Source organism: Grampus griseus (assembly GCF_964374135.1).
Source record: "Grampus griseus genome assembly, chromosome: 7".
NCBI classification, from domain to species: domain Eukaryota; kingdom Metazoa; phylum Chordata; class Mammalia; order Artiodactyla; family Delphinidae; genus Grampus; species Grampus griseus.
Genome location: NC_139001.1, coordinates 66385673 through 66405532, shown reverse-complemented (window position 1 = coordinate 66405532; position 19860 = coordinate 66385673). Strand labels below are relative to the sequence as shown.

The window sequence follows — 19860 nt, the reverse complement described above, 5'->3', positions numbered from 1 at the left end:
CTTTTTAGCATTCAATGTATTTTGAGCCTAATGATTTTATTTGGTGTTCAAATGCACACACACACACACACACACACACACACACACACACACAGAGAGAGACACAAATAATAGTTAAATTATTTGAGGCTTGATTGTAGTGTCATTTGATGTAAGCATACACATTTCAAATTAGTATATACTGGATATGTATTTGAGCACTACTAAAATGCTTTTCTTAGAGTCTATAATGTGGGGCAATATTACAAGTAAGGACACTATTTTTAATTCCTTTCAATGGAGTTACTACTCTCCACATCATCTAGAGATAACATCTTTCTTCCCTCCTCTTCTAGCTCCAATTAACCTTAGGTTTAATTTGAAATTTTTATATAATTGAATTTCAAAATCTTTTCACATGTTCTTGTTAAATCCACAACTATATTATAAACTCAAAGTCATGAACATTCTCTGCATCCTCCATAGCGCCTAGCAGAATGCTTGTCATCAAAGAATCTCAATATACATGTACTGAGTGAATGAACAATTGGGATCCTAGGCACACTTGCTTTATGCTGTACCCTTCTCTGTATTCTAGAGTATTATAAACAAATATCTATACTAGTCATTTCATATATGTTCATAAATTTAACTTTCATGCATGTTAGTTTGAACCTTTCTGCTGTGCTCTGAATGTGTGTGTCCCCCACCCCCCGCCCAAATTCGTATGTTGAAATCCTAATGCCCATTGTGTTGCTATTAGAAGGTGTGGCCTCTGGGAGGTGTTTAGGTCATGAGAGTGGAGCCCACATGAATGGGCTAATAAAAAGAGTGCCTAATAAAAAGGGACTCCAGAGAAATCCCTAACCCCTTCCTCTGGGTGATGGCACAGCAAGAAGATGTCAGCTTATGAACCAGGAGGGCTCTTGTCAGAATGCGATCATGCTGGTGTCTTGATCTTGGACTCCCCAGCCTCCAGAACTGTGAGAAATGTATTTCTGTTATGGCATTTTGTTATAGCAACCCAAAGGGACTAATACACTTACCAGCTGGTAAAGGTTCTCCCAGTAGTCTTGAGTCATGAGTCGAAATAGAGACAAGAAAGCCCAGCTAAAAGTGTCGAAGCTTGTGTAGCCATAGTTGGGGTTTCGACCAGCCTTCACACAGATGTATCCTTCCGGACACTGGCTGCAAGAGAGAGAAATGGAGCTGGGGTCAGCAGAGCAATTATAGCTATTTCAATCCATATTAATTTATAGGAATTGTCAAAACCCAGAGTTGCTGTCTGTGATGAATTTGCTTGCCTTCATTTCCAGAACACTTTAGATAATTGTTCACAGTGAAACTGTTATCAGATGAAATTTAATAGGAAAATCAATAGAAAACTTAGGTGTGAGGAATCATTTATAGACATTTAGAATGGCAGAGAGGCAGCAACCACACATTTTTTTGCCTCTGACACCTTTCTTTTCAAAGTGGCAAGAATCAGTGATTAAAAATGAAAAGTCAGAAAACAACCAAAAGGTAGGGAACAACTTAATGAGTTACTTCATTAGTCACTTCTATAAAAATTCCTAAAATAAAACTTACATTTTAGAATAATTATAGATGTGCAGAAAAATTGCAAAGAGAGTACAGAGACTTCCCATTTATCCCATGCCTAGTTTCCCATATAATTAACATCTTATGTTGGTATAGTACATTTCAATCAATATTGCTATATTATTATTGCGCTTCCCTGGTGGCGCAGTGGTGGAGAGTCTGCCTGCCGATGCAGGGGACACGGGTTCGTGCCCCGGTCCGGGAAGATCCCACATGCCGCAGAGCGGCTGGGCCCATGAGCCATGGCCGCTGAGCCTGCGCGTCCAGAGCCTGTGCTCCGCAACGGGAGAGGCCACAACAGTGAGAGGCCCACGTATTACCAAAAAAAAAAAAATTGATATATCATTATTAACCAAAGTCCATAATTTAGTCATATTTTCTCCGTTTTTCCCTAATATCCTTTTTACGTTCCAGGATCCCATCCAGGATGCACATTACATTTAGTCATCATGTCTCATTAGGCTCCTCTTGGCTGTGATAGTTTATCAGACTTTTCCTTGTTTCTGATTACCTTGACATTTTTGAGGAATACTGGTCAGGTATTTTGAAGAATATCTTTCAATTGGGATTTGTCTGATGTTTTTCTCATGATTAGATATTGAGGTTATGGATTTTTTGGGAGGAAGACCACAGACGTAAAATATTTTTATCCTTACATCATATCAAGGGTACATGCTATCAGTATGACATCACTGTTGATGCTAACTTTCATCACCTGACTTGAGATAGTGTTTGTCAGGTGAGATAGTGTTTGTCAGGTTTCTCCACTGTAAATCTACTCTTGTTTTTTCTTCTTTTTCCATACTGCACTCTTTGGAATAAAGTCATTATGTGCAGCCTACACATAAGGAGCAGGGAGTTATGATCCACCTTCTTAAGAGTGGAGTATGTACAGAAATTATTTGGAATTCTTCTGCATGAGATTTATCTATTATCTCTCATTTATTTATTTATTCAATCAGTTATGTATATAAGTATATACTCATGGATATTCATTTTATACGTTGAATTATAATACAGTTATATTTATAATATAATTATTGTAATTTTTTGCTCAAACTATTCCAGCTTTGGCCATTGGGAGCTTTTTCACTTGACTCCTGTATGTCTTTGCCACAACCCATGGAGGTGTGTGTTTTGTTTTTGTTTGTTTTTCAGCACTTTCTTACATTCTGGAACTACAAGATGCTCCAGGATCATCTTTTATATTTTCTGCCCCAGTCCTAGAATCAGCCATTTCTCCAAGGAGCCTTTGCTCTTTTATTGAAGAACAGCATTAGAAATTACGATTAGTGTGTGTATGTGTTTGTGTATACACATATATCTCCTCACTCTGCCAGCTGAGGGCCTAGAAGCAATGACACTGCCTTGGTAATAAACACAGCACCCAGATCTTGCTTTCTAATACCATATATATATATTTTTGTATGTGCCTAGATTAAGCTAAATATATGGTCATACTCATTTCTCCAACTTTATTTCATTACTATGGGATCATTCTGGATTGATCCTCCTCCCTTGGCTTATCTGTAAACCCTCACTCCAAAAGTGAGAAACCTGGCTTCTGTCATCTGCTATCTGTATACTTAATTGTTCAGTACCAGTATACATGTATAATTGTTTCAGTATTGTTAATCCATATTATCATGGAAAACAGCTTTATCAAATAGGGTACAGTTCCTTTTGCCTTAGTCTTACAGGCTCCATTCATTTCTAAAGTTTCTTAGATTAGCACCTATTCCCCTCCTTCAGTGAAGTTATTTTATATTTTAAAATATATTTAAATACCTTTGTCACATTCTGTGTTTCAACCTGGGATCCCTAAACCTCACGTAAGATTTTTTTTTTTGCTTATACTGTTCAGTCTTTGTGCTGTAAAGTTCTATGAATTTGACAAATGCTTAACGTTCACCATTTCAGAATCATACAGAATAGTTTCTCCACCCTACAAAATCCCCTATGCATCAACCAGTCAAGGCCCTACCCTGAACCCCTGGAAAACATTGATCTTTTTATCATCTCTATTGTGTATCTTTTTCAGAATGTCATGTAATTGGAATTATACAGAATGTAGCTTTTTCAGATTGGCTTTTTTTCACTTATTAATATGCATTTAAGGTTCATCAATGTTTTTATGGCTTGATAGCTCATTTCTTTTTATTACTCAGTAATATTTCATTGTATGAGCATACCACAGTTTGTTTACTCACTTCTTGAGGGATAACTTGATTGCTTCCAGTTTCTTGTGATTATGAATGCAGCTGCTATAAATATTCATATCAGGATTTTGTGTGGATATAAATTTTCAAATTAATTAGCTAAATATTTAGTAGGGCAGTTGCTGAGTTGTATGGTAAGACTGTTTATTTTGTAAGAAACTGCCAAATTGTCTTTTAAAGTGGCCGTACTATTTTGCATTCCAACCAGCAATGAATGAATGAGAATTCCTGTTCTGCATCTTCACCAGCAGTTGGTATTTTCAGTTTTTAAAAAAAATTTCTGTCATTCTAACAGCTATATAGTAGTAACTCATTATTGTTTTACTTTCAACTCCCTAGTGACAAAAGGTGTTGAACATCTTTATATATCCATATTAGCTATCTGTGTATATTCTTTTGTAAGGTGTCTGTTCAGAGTTTTGCCCATTTTTAAATTGGGTTATTTGCTTCCTTTTTTTGAGTTTTAAGGGTGCTTTGTTTATATTGGATACAAGTCCTTTATCAGATATGTGTTTTGCAAATACTTTTTCCCACTCTATGGCTTGTCTTTTCACTCCCTTTTACAGTGTCTTTGCAGAGCAGAAGCTTTTAATTTTAATAAAGTCCAACTTATCAATTATTTCTTTCATGGACTGTGCTATTGGGGTTGCATTAAAAACTCATCACAAATTCCAAAGTCATGTAGCTTTTATTCTATGTTTTCTTAAAGAATTTTAATAATTTTGTATTTTACATTTAGGTTTATGATTAGTTTTGAGTTAATTTTTGTGTAGGGTGTAAAGCTGTATCTAGATTCATTTTATTGCATATGGATCACCAATTGTTTTAGCACCACTTTTTGAAAAAATTTTCCTGTGTCTATTGAATTGCATTTTCTTCTTTGTCAAAAACTAGTTGACAACATTTTTTGTGGTCTATTTTTTTGGCTGTCTGCTCTGTTTCATTGATCTATAGCTACTATTTCCCAATACCATATTGTCTTAATGACTATAGTCTTATAGGAAGTATTGAAGTTGCATAGATTTCTTTAGAATTTTATTTGACATTTAACAATAGAGTGACAGTCAATTTTACCATGTAAATTACCTGACCCATAGCAGGTACTCAATAAAGGGAAGGGATTAGTATGGTTTAGTAGGGATAAGTATGCATTAACCAACCTTATCCAAAATTTCATCTAGGTTTTTAACCGTAATAAAAACAATAGCTAACATGCAATAAATGTTTTTGATGGACCAGGTGCTAGTCCAAGTGCTTTATATGTATTAAGTAATTAATCACCATAATAGCCCCAAGGGAGAGATGATATTACTCTCTTCATTTTAGAAATAAATAAACTCAAATACAGAGAGCTTTGGACACTTTTCCAAGGTCAAAGAGATTTTAAATGGTGGAGGTTGGATTTGAACCCAGGTATACATAAACTGTAGAACCTATGCTCTTATTCACCATGTTCTCCTACCAAAGTTTGAGAAAACTATCAGGAAAAAAAATTTCCCCCAAATTCCATCTCTGTGACTGGTATATGGTTTTAGTAACCCTCTTAAACCTTTATGACCACACCAGTTTCCCATTTTCTAGGATGAGTCAAAATATGTTCTGTGTAAGTTCTGTGATCTAAGAGTCACTTACTATTGCTATCCCTTGGCTTCTAAGAAATTCACTCTCTACCCTGATTTAAAATTAATTTATAATACTCTTGGCAAAATATGTTAAGTATGAGAGACTAGCAGGATAGCTAAGACATTACAGCATCTCTTATTGTAGAATGTGAAAAAAAACTGTAAAATATGCAGATGCAGACTCAAACATGCCTTTGACATACATCTGCCACGTGGCTTCCTTGCACACAGGATTTCATGCTATTTCAAGAATACCTAAGTCTCTCAAAGCAGTTTCCCAACTGGGTTTGCACCCTGAAGACCATGTTACAGTCTGGATCATTTCTAGCCACAGCAAAACTTATCCCATCAATACATCCTCACATCAATCAAAATGTACCCATCTTATGTTTCCTTCCCTGTAATTCTTAAATGGCTCTGATGGGTTTACAGACAAGACAGATGCTGGGCCTTCACACTTGGAGCAATAATTCAGGTACATCCTAACTGTCAAATTCTTGATGACAGTTCTTCACCCAAAGGGATGATTTTAATGGCTGTGAGTTTAGAATTGATACCAATGCAATTAAGACAGAGAAGGTACTTCCTAGGTAGGCAGTACCACTCTTTATTATACACATGTAAGGCTACTCCGGTATATTTTTCCTATTTGCTTTTTTTCCAAAGTGTTCTACATCTTTAGAAAAAAGTTATCCTTACCCTGCATCTGAGCCATTTCCACAGAGTAAAGGGTCTTTTTGTCCATCCAAAACATAAAAGTGACCTGTTAATATAAAGAATAAACTGTTTCATTTCATATCAGTCCTATTGCCATTAGGAACAAATGAGAATTTGTTTAGTTCAGTTATTTCCAAAGTGGACACCAATTTACAAAGATGACTTCAAGCCCACAGCCTCAACTATTTATAGTTGAAAACTCATTCAGCAACACTGAGATTAACAATGGAGCAATCTTGCTTACCTTCCTCTTCAATGTAATCCTTCCAGTTAAATGTGCTCATTGTTACATTAACAAATGTCCCATTTGAATTCCTTGTGCCATTAAAGAAGGAGGTGGTGTTGGTTTCAAAAGCAGAATTGCTTGGGGGCCATTGCAAACATTTATTCCGCAGGTTGCCCATGAACAGCTGCAGACCAATTAGAGCAAACACGCTCAGACAGAACACAGTCAAGATCATGACGTCAGAAAGCTTCTTCACAGACTGGATCAGGGCACCCACGATGGTCTTTAAACCTGAGGAGAGAGAAGGATAGGTCAGCTGAGGAAGAGTGTCATAAGCCAAAATGTCTTCTTAATAGTCATACACATTCTCTTTCCCCACAAACAATTGTTTGTCTCTTTAGACACCAAAGCTTTATGGACAGCCAGATGGTTTGGGAAATGGATGAAGAGCAGATTTTATTTATGATCAGTGTGCTTTCTGGAGGTTTAAAATAAAGGTGTAAATATCTAGGCAGGAGGTTTTCTTAATGTGTGGTTTTATGTGCTGCCACGAACATGTAAAGGCAAACTTGCAGTTGTTTTACACTTCAGATTTTGTGTTTCATGAGGCTGTTTCTCTCCAACCATTTTTTAATACTAGCTTCCAAGTAGCAATGATTTAGAGGAGGAAAGAATTTTAAAATAATAAAAATCCCATGCCATGTACATGCTGTTCAGTAATAATCTTTGCTCCTTTATAAGAGGAGATCCACTTTCAAAATAGATCCGCGGTAAATGGTAAAATCTAAATCAGTTAGTAAAGCCATGGTAGCAAAGCTTTCTTAGAATGTAAGAAAAAGAAAACATTGCATCGTAAATGCAAAAAAAAGTGGGTGAGAAAGAGAGCAAAACCAGTATTTTTTATAGACACCTCATGCAATTCTATGTTAAACTCAAAGGCTGACTTTATAAATAAACATGCAATTTCATTTGGCATTCTTGAAGATGACAAACAATAAACAACAAGGCTAATGTTATAAGTGTAATTTCAACCTCAATATTATTACAGTGTATTTAAAGTCAGCCTCGGTGTTTAAGCTAGCTCTCACCTGGAATGACTGAAATTGTTTTCAGTGCTCGGAGAACTCTGAATGTTCTCAACGCTGAGACATTGCCCAGGTCCACAAACTCTGTCACATATCTGTAATAGGGAGTTCACACACAAACACAATAACACAAAAGAAAAGTTGGAGATATAAGGGGCCTACCATCTTACACCAGTTTCTTCTTACCTGGGATTACAGAAATAGTTTTCAGAGCTCTCAAGACTCTGAAAGTTCGAAGGGCTGAAACATTGCCTAGGCTTACAAATTCTGTTACATACCTGTAGAATTAAATCAGAGTTACTGATAGTTTTGGAAAAGTTTATACTAAATAAAGAATGAAAAGTGGTTTGGTTTGGCATATAGAGCCCCTTGAGTTTTATGGAAATGCTATAGACTTCAGGGTGCCATGTGCTAACAGCTGCCTTTACGGAATAAAATATTGCTGCTTTATTTCAATGCAGTTTTCACTAATATGAACAAGTTTGTTTACAAAACTAATCGAAGTACAGTTGGTGGTATTAAATTATAGTCAATGAATAACTTCACTTTGATGAAGTAGAAGGCTATATGGCATGAATGTAATTCCATTTATTGCTCATTTACCAGATATATTTACCTTGCAATATATATTCTAATATGTATTCTCAAAATATATGAGGCATATAGTTAATTTGGCTTATAAGCAAACTCTACTTTAAAAATATGTCACAACTACCTTATTTATGCTGCAACTATTTTCATTCCTTTGAGCTTAACATGTTTTCAAAAATACTCACGCCATCACAATGACACTGAAATCCAGCCAGTTCCATGGATCACGAAGGAATGTAAAATCTTCTAAGCAAAACCCTCTTGCCAAGATTTTTATAAGTGACTCAAAGGTATAGATTCCAGTGAATGTGTACCTAGGAAAAGCATCCAAACAAAAATTAACTGCTTCGTTTGAACTGTTAAAATATAGCAAATCCTATCCTTTTGTGGTTTTTCACTTCACTAAGACCTTGTTCCTTATTTCCACTTACAAAAAAAACCTGCTAGTTTAATCTTATGAGCTTGAGTAAAGGGTTAAACTGAAGAGATAATATCTTCCACAAAGAATCTGATCTTGTTGAAATATTTAGGTTTTAGAATAATAGTTTCATGTGTTTTATGGATATTTATCAAGCTTGATGTGCTAGAGCAACACTGTCCAAATGAAATATAATACAAGCTACATATGTAGTTTTTAAATTTCTAGTAACCAAATAAAAAAGTAAGAAGGAATGAGTAAACTTAGTTTGCATATTATATTTTATTTAAACCAATATATCTAAAATGTTATCCTTTCAACAATTAAGACTAGCCAAATTTCAAGTTTCAATAGCTGCATGTGGCTTATTGGACATTATAGCTCTAGAGATAACATTTCTTGGATTTGTTTATTTATAATAAAATATTTCACTCAGATTTCTTAATGATTAAAATAATTTGGGGGGATATTTTACATGTCTAATCTAGAAAATGTACTTCCCCTTTTTTTTTTTTTGCGGTACGCGGGCCTCTCACTGTTGTGGCCTCTCCCATTGTGGAGCACAGGCTCCGGACACGCAGGCTCAGCGGCCATGGCTCACGGGCCCGGCGGACCGGGGCACAAACCCGTGTCCCCTTCATCAGCAGGAAGACTCTCAACCACTGTGCCACCAGGGAAGCCCTGCTTCCCCTTTTTATCCTTAAGATTCAGGTATAAAGTTATAAATCTGCTTTTCTCTCTCTCTCTCTCTCTCTTTCTCTCTCTCTCTCTCTCTCTCTCTCTCTCTCTCTATATATATATATATACACACACACACACACACACATATATTCACCAAATATATATATATATATGTATATATACATATTCATTAAAAAACTTTCAGTGCATTAGTATTTTCTGTGTGTGTGTTTACACAATTACCAAAATTACCAAATTTCAGGGATACCAAAATTCCTGAATCTAACCTCTCATCAGTTACTATGCAGTTGGGCCAAATCATTTAAACATGCTCAAATTCAAGTTTCAGCCTCCAAAATGGTGAAAGACTTTTCCATTTGTTGTTTGGTAGTGAATTTCTAGCCCTCTCTCCTTTGAGTGTTGACAATACAAGTTATTTCTGTTTCTTCCAAAAATAGTTGGGAGAGAGTACTTGTTTTTCAACAGTGGATTCTTTTTAAAAGTACAATCTAAGTTTGTTCAGATTACTCCTCTCAAGCCACAAAGATTTAATTTACTTTCATTAAAATTCATTATCTTTTCTAGCCTACTAGTATTTTATATGTGAAAAAAGTTAGAGTTATTTTCGCTTTTTTTTTTCTGTAGAAATTTCTCTCTTTTGAGGGAACAAAGAAATCAAAGGAAAATGTATGCAGAAATCTTCACGTCTAGTTTTCCTAAGTCTTTCTTTTTTAAACAATTCAATTAATTTCATGAGGAGTAAGTATAACTGCTATCTTATTATGAAGTAGCTGACTTTATTAGGAAGACATAATTTACAATGCCAAGCTTATGGTTACTTGTGTTTTGGTTTGGATCTTTGTGTATTACATATAATCACCATGACATTTATGTTTGGAGAGTTACCTGGCATTGCAAAAGGCATGAGACAGCTCCCATGTATGTTCTGTTTATCCTATTAATGGTTAGTGCCCTGTGGTTTATGCTTAAGCAATTCTAAGTTATCTGCAGACTAGAAACAAGATTAAAGTCCCTGCTCCTATTCCTGTTTTGGAAAAGGAAGAAAATTTGTGGGGACATTTGGAGTGTATGGTGAGTGTGATAGCTATCCAAGGAAGAGAGGTCTTAGAACTTAACATTTGAGACAGCTTTGCACAGAATGGGTGTTCAGATGTACCTATTAGCAAACTAGATTGAACAGGTCAGTGAGAATCAAGGGGATCTTGATTTTTCTTGGCTGTACCCCCACTAGGCTCTTAATCATATTGTTGATTCTGTCCATTTTACAAGGTGTTTTATTTTCCCCTGTAATTTTGATGTCCATAGAAGTACCTTGCCTTACATAACAACCTTCACTATGCAATATGGTCCTCAGGCCTTCTGAGTATGCTACCTCTTTGTACAGGGGTGGTTTCTGCTATCAGTGACTTCTATTTTCATGTCGGGACTGACTTCTCTTTGCATTGGACTCTGTTTTTTTGTGTGGTTTTTTTTTTGTTTGTTTCTTTGTTTTGTTTTGTTTTTTGACTGTAACCACTAATATTTTGCTTGTTTTCCTGCTGCCTTGCTGTCAACTGACTAGAGATAATTGATCAGAAACCTGTGCAAAGTTTCCCAACTAAACCGTGTAAGTCAAAAGCTTTTGTAAAGCTAAGACTTTTCATAATGGATATAGTCATCTCTAAAAATGACTTTAAAAAGAGAAAACTGCATATTCAAATAATAATATTTAAGTGTCCCCTTTACCTGTCTCTCTTCTTTTTAAATATCTTTATTGGAGTATAATTGCTTTACAATGGTGTGTTAGTTTCTGCTTTATAACAAAGTGAATCAGCTATACATATACATATATCCCCATATCTCCTCCCTCTTGCATCTCCCTCCCACCCTCCCTATCCCACCCCTCTAGGTGGTCACAAAACACTGAGCTGATCTCCCTGTGCTATGTGGCTGCTTCCCACTAGCTATCTGTTTTACATTTGGTAGTGTATATATGTCCATGCCACTCTCTCACTTCGTCCCAGCTTACCCTTCCCCCTCCCTGTGTCCTCAAGTCCATTCTCTATGTCTGCGTCTTTATTCCTGTCCTGCCCCTAGGTTCCTCAGAACCATTGGTTTTTTTTTTTAGATTCCATGTATATGTGTTAGCATACAGTATTTGTTTTTCTCTTTCTGAGTTACTTCATTCAGTATGACAGACTCTAGGTCCATCCACCTCACTACAAATAACTCGTTTGTTTCTTTTTATGGCTGAGTAATATTCCATTGTATATATGTGCCACATCATCTTTATCCATTCATCTGTCGATGGACACTGAGGTTGCTTCCATGTCCTGGCTATTGTAAATAGAGCTGCAATGAACATTGTGGTACATGACTCTTTTTGAATTATGGTTTTCTCAGGGTATATGCCCAGTAGTGGGATTGCTGGGTCATATGGTAGTTCTATATTTCCTTTTTACAGGACACACCTGTGGTGTTTTAGCACACATCCTCTGTCTAAATAAACTATGTGTCGAAATGTAACTAAACATCAAAGTAACTTAAATACCTAAATGTATTTTTCCTAAATGCAATGATAAAACATATAACTGAAATGCCTAATATAGTAATATAGAGCTAAACACCTAAATCTATTTTATCAGAATATAACAATAATGGTAATATACTAGAATAAAATAATTTTATTTATAAAATTATTCAAATGGTAATTATATTTTATCTAAAGTGCATAACTGTGATTCAGTCTTAACTTCTATGCTAAATGATCGTTTAGTTTACCACCTAGTATATACAATTAATAACCTTTCTTAAACAAATACTGTCCTTTGTCAGAAGAAATACCTACCTCATAGGAGAAAAAGTCCCCTAAGAACTTCCTCTATTTTTTTCATATTATGGAAATAACTTTTTCTTAAAAGTGTTTAGCCTGACTTCAAAAAAGTGGAAACCATGAGTCAGACCATAACTATAAGGAGATTGCTAGAGAATTTGAGTGTGTATTTCTCATTCCAAGAAATTATTTCTACTTACTCTACATTCTTTGTCCAGTCTGGAGGATTACTCAGGGTCATAAATACACAGTTGGTCAAAATAGTGCACATGATAAGCATGCTGAATAAAGTAGATTATAGTTAAGGAATAAATGCTAGTACAATGTCATGGCCACTTAAAAATGATCCAGTACAAAAAAAAAAAATCAACACAAGTTACCTGTAAAATTAACCTTACTTATTTCTTTTAAAACAATGGCAAAAACAGTAAGAAACTTCAAAGTCTGTCATATACTCTTGGTCCATTCTTTTTTATTTTACATCATTTTCTCACAAAACTGAATTCAATAGAAAGAGATCTCTATTTGAAGCAAATGTGAATTTTGCATTTCAGTGAGTTGTGTGAAACTGCACTGCAGGGGAAATGACCATTCTTTAGTAAGTTTATAGTATAAATCTAAAAGTTATACTTCAGGTATCGTTTACAATTTCTACTGACAGAAAAAAGGTTAATGAGTGCAATGTAATACACTTGAGAATGTACAGCCCCATATATTTGAGGATTACACTGCTTGAGAATTCCACTGTAATTAGAAACTCTAGCAGTCTTATAGTGATGTAACTTGTTCCTTTAGCGTTTACAACGTAAGAATAAAGAGAGAGACAATTTTTTGCTAAAGAGCTAGTATTATTTTCTAACTTTCTATTTTCACTTGAGAGTGTGGGAACTTTGACCACCTAGCTATCTTCCTGTATCTAGTCCACACCATACCTAAACAAACACTGTTTTTAAACCTTCCTAAGAATTAGATATGGTAATTTCCCTTAGGATCTCAATCCAGACTTCACTCTAAGGAAGTTTATGATTACATATTTTGAGGTAAATCTTTTATTTTAAAACGTAAATACTTTACAGTATCAAACCATAGAATGGGAGAATTCAAATGCATTTCAAAAGATTATCAGTCCTATTTCCCCTGTCTCTAGGTTAACCCTGTCTCTATTGTCTCTCTTTTAGTTTTTAATGTTAGCCTGTTTTGAATCTGTATAAGATGCCATTCTTGAACACTGCATCTGAAGATCACCTTTCTATTTTATTATCATGTGTTGAGAATTTTCTTGAAATCCACCCCTATTATGTCATTTTACATGTACATTTTGACTATCACTGTAAGTAGTTTTAAGTTCAATGAGTTTTAAATATATATTATCAATCAGATACATAGGCACATAGTAGTTTAAAAAATATTTACTAAAGTAAGGAAAGAGGGAAGAAAGGAAGGAAAGAGGGAAGAAAGGAAGGAAAGAGGGAAGAAAGGAAGGAAGGAAGGAGGGAGGCAGGAAGGGAGAGGGGACAGGCCCAGGAGATGAAAATACAGAACGAATTAAGGCACAAAAGTTTGAACATTTGGTAATATAGATAATAATACTAAGCACCATAGACTATGTTTCTTTAGTCGTGGTTATATATGGTCTAATTGAGGTTAATAAAAAGTTTGAAGTAGATTTGCTGTTATTCGTACTACACAATGTGTCTCATTTACACATTCACTATCATGGTAGCGTTTTTACTTCTAGAATCATAATAGTCATTCTACAATAATCTTGTTATAAATAGCAGAAAATCATGAGTAAAACAGATTAAACAACAATGTTACCATTAATCCCAAAGAAATTTTATATATATATTTTAAAAAGAATGACATTTTTTGTAAAATCAACTACTAGAAACAGCATTTAGACAATTCACATGAAAAGGATATGAATGTACCAAAATCTTAATAGCAATTTTCCTAACAGGGTTTAGCGGAGTTAAAATATACAAGGCAGAGGTGGCACTGAATCGGAAAATTGCCTTCCCTTTATTCAATACTATAAAAGTCTGAAAAAGAAAATATGAGAAAAAAATCACTAGATTAGACATGTGGCTTATTTGAAGAGCTTATACACATAAAAAAACTTTTTACCTGATTTGTTTGAACTTGTTTAAGCCAGTTTGTATATCATAACTATAAACATGTTAGATGTTTCTCCCTTAAATTAACATATAGCTACAAATAAAGATATGATATACTATTATCTAATCTGTCTCTCAGGTATCAACTTCCTGATACAAATTGATGATCCTACACAAAATTTTTACCAAGATGTAAGGTAACTTTATGGACTCTAAGTCTATCTAAGCCTTACCATCTGTCTCCAGTTTTGGTAACTTTTCAGATTATTCTGTACATACTGCTATTAAAATAATCTTTTATAAATATTTTAATTGCATCAAGTCTTTTAACTCCAAAGTTTATGAAGGCTATTTTCCCTCTGATAGTTGTCCTACTTTAAAATGTTCAAACAGGCTGAATAAACTGTTTTTGCTCATTCTATAGATCTGCTGGTAATACTGAGAAGGAACAGCTGCATTAAGAGTTAGGCTGAACTACATCATTTCAAAGGGCATTCCCCGAAACCTATAATCTTCAATTTACCATTTAAGCTGTACTACCCAGTGATTACCTAGTAGGTCTCTCTAGGATCATCTTTTATTTTTTTCCCACCAAAGCATCTCTGTTCCAGCCAATTCAATTCACTTGCCAGTTCCACTCACTGTCAACTTCTCCCTCTGATTCTGAAAATGAGTGTCATAGAATCCTAGAGGAGGGAGGCACCTGAAAGGTCATGTAATGCAAACTTCCTCCTGTTTCAGGTCCATAACAGACCTGACAGTAAGGTCCCACCTACAATGACCCACTATTATATCAAAGGTTCTTAGTCCTGTCCACATGTTAGAATTTCCTGGGGTGATTTTAAAATCGCCAGTATATGGGATCCACGCGAGAACAATTGAATCAATTTCTGGAGGATGGGCACAAACAATGGTATGTTAAAAAATTTCCTCACGTGATTCTAATATGTAGCCAAGGATTGAAAATTCCTACTCTCTGGGAATGTCCTCAGCTATCAAGATCATCTCCTCCACCATGTCTTTCCAGATAAATCACACTGCCTTCTGATCACTCCCTAATTGTTTCCCTTTTCCAGTAAGTCTTAGTACATTAATATACGCACATTGGCATGTTGCTTGTAATTAGAGTCAAGTAGCAATTTACATGTAGAGTTCATTCCACGGAGGACTAGCTTAGAAGTTGTTATAAATCATTGAACATAAAGAGCCTGTTCACTACTTTTTCTCCATTTTTTCCACAGTATTTAATAGCCTGGTTTGCAAATAAACACTTGTTTTAAATAAATGTGGGTTTATCTTTAAGATGCCATTTACCTTTAAGACATCTATTCTATATAACCAGTTACTTAATAATATGTTTTTATCCTTTAAGTAAGGGCTATATCCCATACATTCATGTTCACTGACAACATGCTCTGTTTGAATAGATATATTGTGAGTATAATATTTATATTTTATAAATATAAAATATTTATATTGTAAGTATAAAGGGTAGAGAAAACAACTTCTCTGCACATTGGCCTTTTGTATTCAAGACCATGGACCTCACCAACCATTTTCCATGAACTGTACTCTATAAATTTGAACAATTCTATGACAAGGGCAAATAAACTGTTCTTTACTAGCACTGAGATTATCCACAAGGGACAGTGGACATTGGGAAGAGTGCCCTTGAAGCACAAATGCATTAAAGGATTTTTTGAATTCACAGGGTTAAATCATGTAATATTATAGCCAAACAATCTAGATCCATTTAAACATTCAATGACAGCAGTAACATGTAAAGTTTACCATAGTTTAAGGTGCATTTACTCATGCTTTTTTGAAACAATATCCCTGAAAAAACCACTTGTAACATTGAGAGGATTTTATTTTGAAAAAATCTCCAAAAATAGAGTGAACAGGAATGAACTGTCCCTTAAAACATGGAATCCTCTTCTCTTCCCACAAGATTGGCCTTTGTAGTACTAATGGGATTAAAAACGACATGCCAAGGGCATCTTCGGTGAATTTACTGATTCTGGAAAAAGCAGACCTTAAGAACACAATACCAGTTTATTTCTGGAGAACAGCCCCTAACAGAAAGAAAACTCTGAGTTCTGAGAAATTAAGAATAAAACGTTAATGTCCTGTATAGTGAAAAAATTTCAAGAAAGGCATTTGAAATTTGGGGCTCTTATGTTATTGAGAGATATATCTAAACTGAAAATTGACAGAATGACACGTAAATAGAAGAGAGAGAAATAGTGTCAATTCCAAAATCAGTCCTCTAAGAAATGATAAGTATTGATGTGACTTAAAAAAATAGTACTACTTATTGCTACTAAGATGATGAATGTTATATCCGGAAGTATGTTAACTGGTTATTGTCTACTCTGGAATGCTGCCTGCTTCTTTTTTCCAGGTAAATGCACATTTTACAGGTTCACTAAAATTTTTACTACTTGAGGCAAGAATAAGTTCTCTGAGTAGAACCGCATACATCAGAGAATTCAAAATTATAAAACCAATTTTTAAAAAAACTTTCTTATCTTATATTAATAAACACCATATGTAGTTTTGCTTAGTGGTTAAGAGCTCTGGTTCTGGAGCCTGACTGCCTGGGTTCGAATCCTAATCCACCACTTATGGAATGTGACTTTGGTCAAGTTACTTAACCTCTCTGGGCTTCACCTTCCCATCTATAAAATGAGGTTAACATAGTACCTGCCTCACTGGTTCTTTGAATATTAAATAAGTTATACCAGTTAAAGCACTCAAACAGTACCTGACAAAGTATGAGCATAACAAATGTTAGCTATTATTATTACTGTCACTATTCTTAAGTTTTATCTGTTCAATTTGAATGCCATTAAAATACACTGTGATGTTGCTCATATGATTAAATTAGGTATGTAAACTGTATCATTAATTGATGGAAGCAAAGTTACATAATGCTTTACAATTTTAAAATGCCTTTCACCTGCATTATTTCATATAATTAACAAGCTCTATACCGTATTTTAAATTCCAGAACTTCTCCATTAACTTCCTATATTAGCTCCTTCTATCCTAAGAACCACAAACTACCTTTTTCTTCAATAGTACCTCAATCTTTATCTTTATGGACACTTCATAAAGGAAAGCTGTGCAGACAACAGTAAACAGTCTAGATGTCTCTCAAGATGGGTCATGGCCATTATGAATAAATCAGGGTTCAAGTCTTGCTGTCAGACAGGAAGGCAATAAAAACTGACTTTGTCAGCACACAGAGAATAATTCTGTTTCTCAGCAGCAGACTCACATTAACCAAGCTTTAAAGCCTGATATAAAATCAGAATGCCAATCTACTTATATACAACCAGTTATATCACTGTCACATGGGCTGAAATAATTGCCATAGCACAACCAGCACATTCTTTTCTTTAAGCAGATCTATGGGAAGACAAATTATAAGATATTCTTTGCTGAGGGTGGAGTCCAAATAAGCTGACTTAGTTAAATAAAACATATGTTTGATGACATCTTGATTAGGTAGTACAGTGTAGCCCCTTTACAATGAAGTGACTTTCTGGGAGGAATATGCTTTCAGGGCTACTACTAAAGATCTGTCTCCCTGGGAAAATGCTAATGTTTGTCTCTATTATTCTCCTTTTCCCCCCTTAATTTTACCAGTTCCCTTTCTTAAGGACACTTCCTTTCTTTAAGTAGCAAATACTTTTAATCATGTCAGAGTATCAGTCATGCCCCTGTCTCTTGAAGGTATCTTTGCAAATATATAGTTTGAATCAATAATTTTCAGAGGAGAATTTCCTTCTAGTTTCTTGGGGAATGCCTCACTAGCATCATCATGTGTTATAATACAGTAACTAAATTTCAAAATTTTCTTTATCAATTCTATGGTAAAGTACTGGAATAAATTCTTTTTAGAACTATATGAATATTTATTATCTGCCACCTTTCATGAAGCTAGTTTAAAAGGAAGAAGAAAGGACCTGTTTATTTAACTTTGTTCTGTAACTTTAAATAAAACGTTTTAAAGCTCGCTACTCGAAGCATGGCCCATGTACTAGCAGCATGAGTCTCACTCGAGGGCTTGTTAGAAACGCAGGATCCGTGACCCCACCCCAGATCGATGGAATCAGAATCTGTATTTTAACAAGATCCTCTGGTGATGTGTATGTACATGGAAGTTTGAGAAGCAGTCCTTTAGAGCAATAGGGCTAGTTCCATGTCTGAATGGTTGTCAGTTCCTTTAACCATCATTGATCTTATAAATTGTATGCTGCTTAAAGAATGCAATTTCTTTCGCCATTCCTTATAAAAGGGCTGGCTTTGGCTAGTAAAAGTGCTCAATATCTCCTTTAATCTGTAAGCGAGTGGCTCATGGTGATATTAATTTATCTTTAGTTTCTACATGGGCCTGTTTTTATGCTTGTGAACGTGAAATATAAATTGTGGTTGTAAGATGTCAACATACCCAATTAGAAAGCATAAAATCTATCATCCGTTTTTTATATTTCCTATAAAATACTGTACAGCTGGTTTAACATCAAAAACTAGCTAATTCTGACAGAATTATGTGATTATTATAGTATTAGCAAGGCACAGTCATAGCTGTTGATTTAAATCATATATGGATGGAAAAACGAGGTTTTGGGGGGGTTGCCTTCTGTTCTTGACATTTTTTTCTTGGAGTGATTTTTTAACAATATGTAAGTGTTATAGAATCTAGCCTGTGACAAATTAAGGTTAAAAGAAGCTCCCAATCATATTCCAGGTTAGTGGACCAAAAACATGTATCCTTGGGTGAACATGCTTCTCACTGTATATCTTCCTATAGGAGGATGCTAAGTAAAAGCTTATTTATTGCTCTCTAGAACACAAATCTATTGTGAAGAAACCTCAAGCCAAATAAGAACTAAAAAATAGTTATATGTACCCCATAACTCTTCTTTCACATAGCTACTGTTCTGTTGTCTACCGTGTGCTTAAATATGTCGGCAATAACAGATATTTTGCTTTGTTGATGTCAGTTTTAATTTTGACAGTATTAATTACTATGAAATTGTACAAATTGTTCATCTCTTTATATCTCTTCACTCTGGCCAGATCTTGACTTCATTTCTTATAAATGTTTCTGCTTATTATATTGTGCTTAAAAATAAGTGGAAATAAAAAGTATAAAACCTTTAACAGTAGAAAAATTATGGTGTGGTATATATATGAGCCCCAGCAAAGTATATTAAAGTTGAGTTAAATTAAAGACTTATTGGAAGGATAAAATCAACACTCACTTTCTTATTGATATAGTACAGGTCCAGGTCCTCCAGTGGCTCTGACACCATCCCTGGAGGGATGTCTCCATAAATAAATGGAAGGTTCTTTCCAGCTTCCAAGTCACTGTTTGGCTTTGGTTTGTTCTCGTCATCGTTGTTTTGTTCTCTCTTGGGTTTCTTGGCTTTCTCTTCTGCAGCACGTTTTTCGATAGCAGCAAGAGATTCTCTAGTAAAAAGGCGGAAGCTTTCAGGTCCTGGGGGTACCGGAAGTGCCTGTGCCATCTTTTCATCCTGCACATTTAATTACGTTTAGCTTCTTGCATAAGAATATCCTACAATTTTTAAAAAATGCATGAGAGATAGGAAACCAAATGAACGAGAGGGATTAAGAAAATCAACCAAGATGTCATTTAGTGTTTCTTCTAGTAATTTTTTTAACTATAAACTTTAAGTAGTGCTTTTCATGCTGCACTACAAATTTTAACTTAGAAGCATCATTCAATCTAATTTTC

The 19860-nt window shown here is 34.9% G+C and overlaps 1 protein-coding gene across 1 annotated transcript in view; it reads right to left on the bottom strand.

The window, feature by feature from the left end:
* Positions 1-19630, bottom strand: part of LOC309825379 (sodium channel protein type 3 subunit alpha-like) — a gene marked incomplete at both ends in the record, with an annotated part of 78656 nt that extends 59026 nt beyond the window's left edge. The window contains 9 exon segments of the mRNA XM_082658921.1: positions 1026-1167; positions 6122-6185; positions 6384-6656; positions 7454-7545; positions 8227-8355; positions 12174-12254; positions 13884-13894; positions 13896-14015; positions 19367-19630. Coding sequence (XP_082515047.1) covers positions 1026-1167; positions 6122-6185; positions 6384-6656; positions 7454-7545; positions 8227-8355; positions 12174-12254; positions 13884-13894; positions 13896-14015; positions 19367-19630 — 1176 coding nt within the window.
* Between the last annotated feature and the right edge of the window lie 230 nt (positions 19631-19860).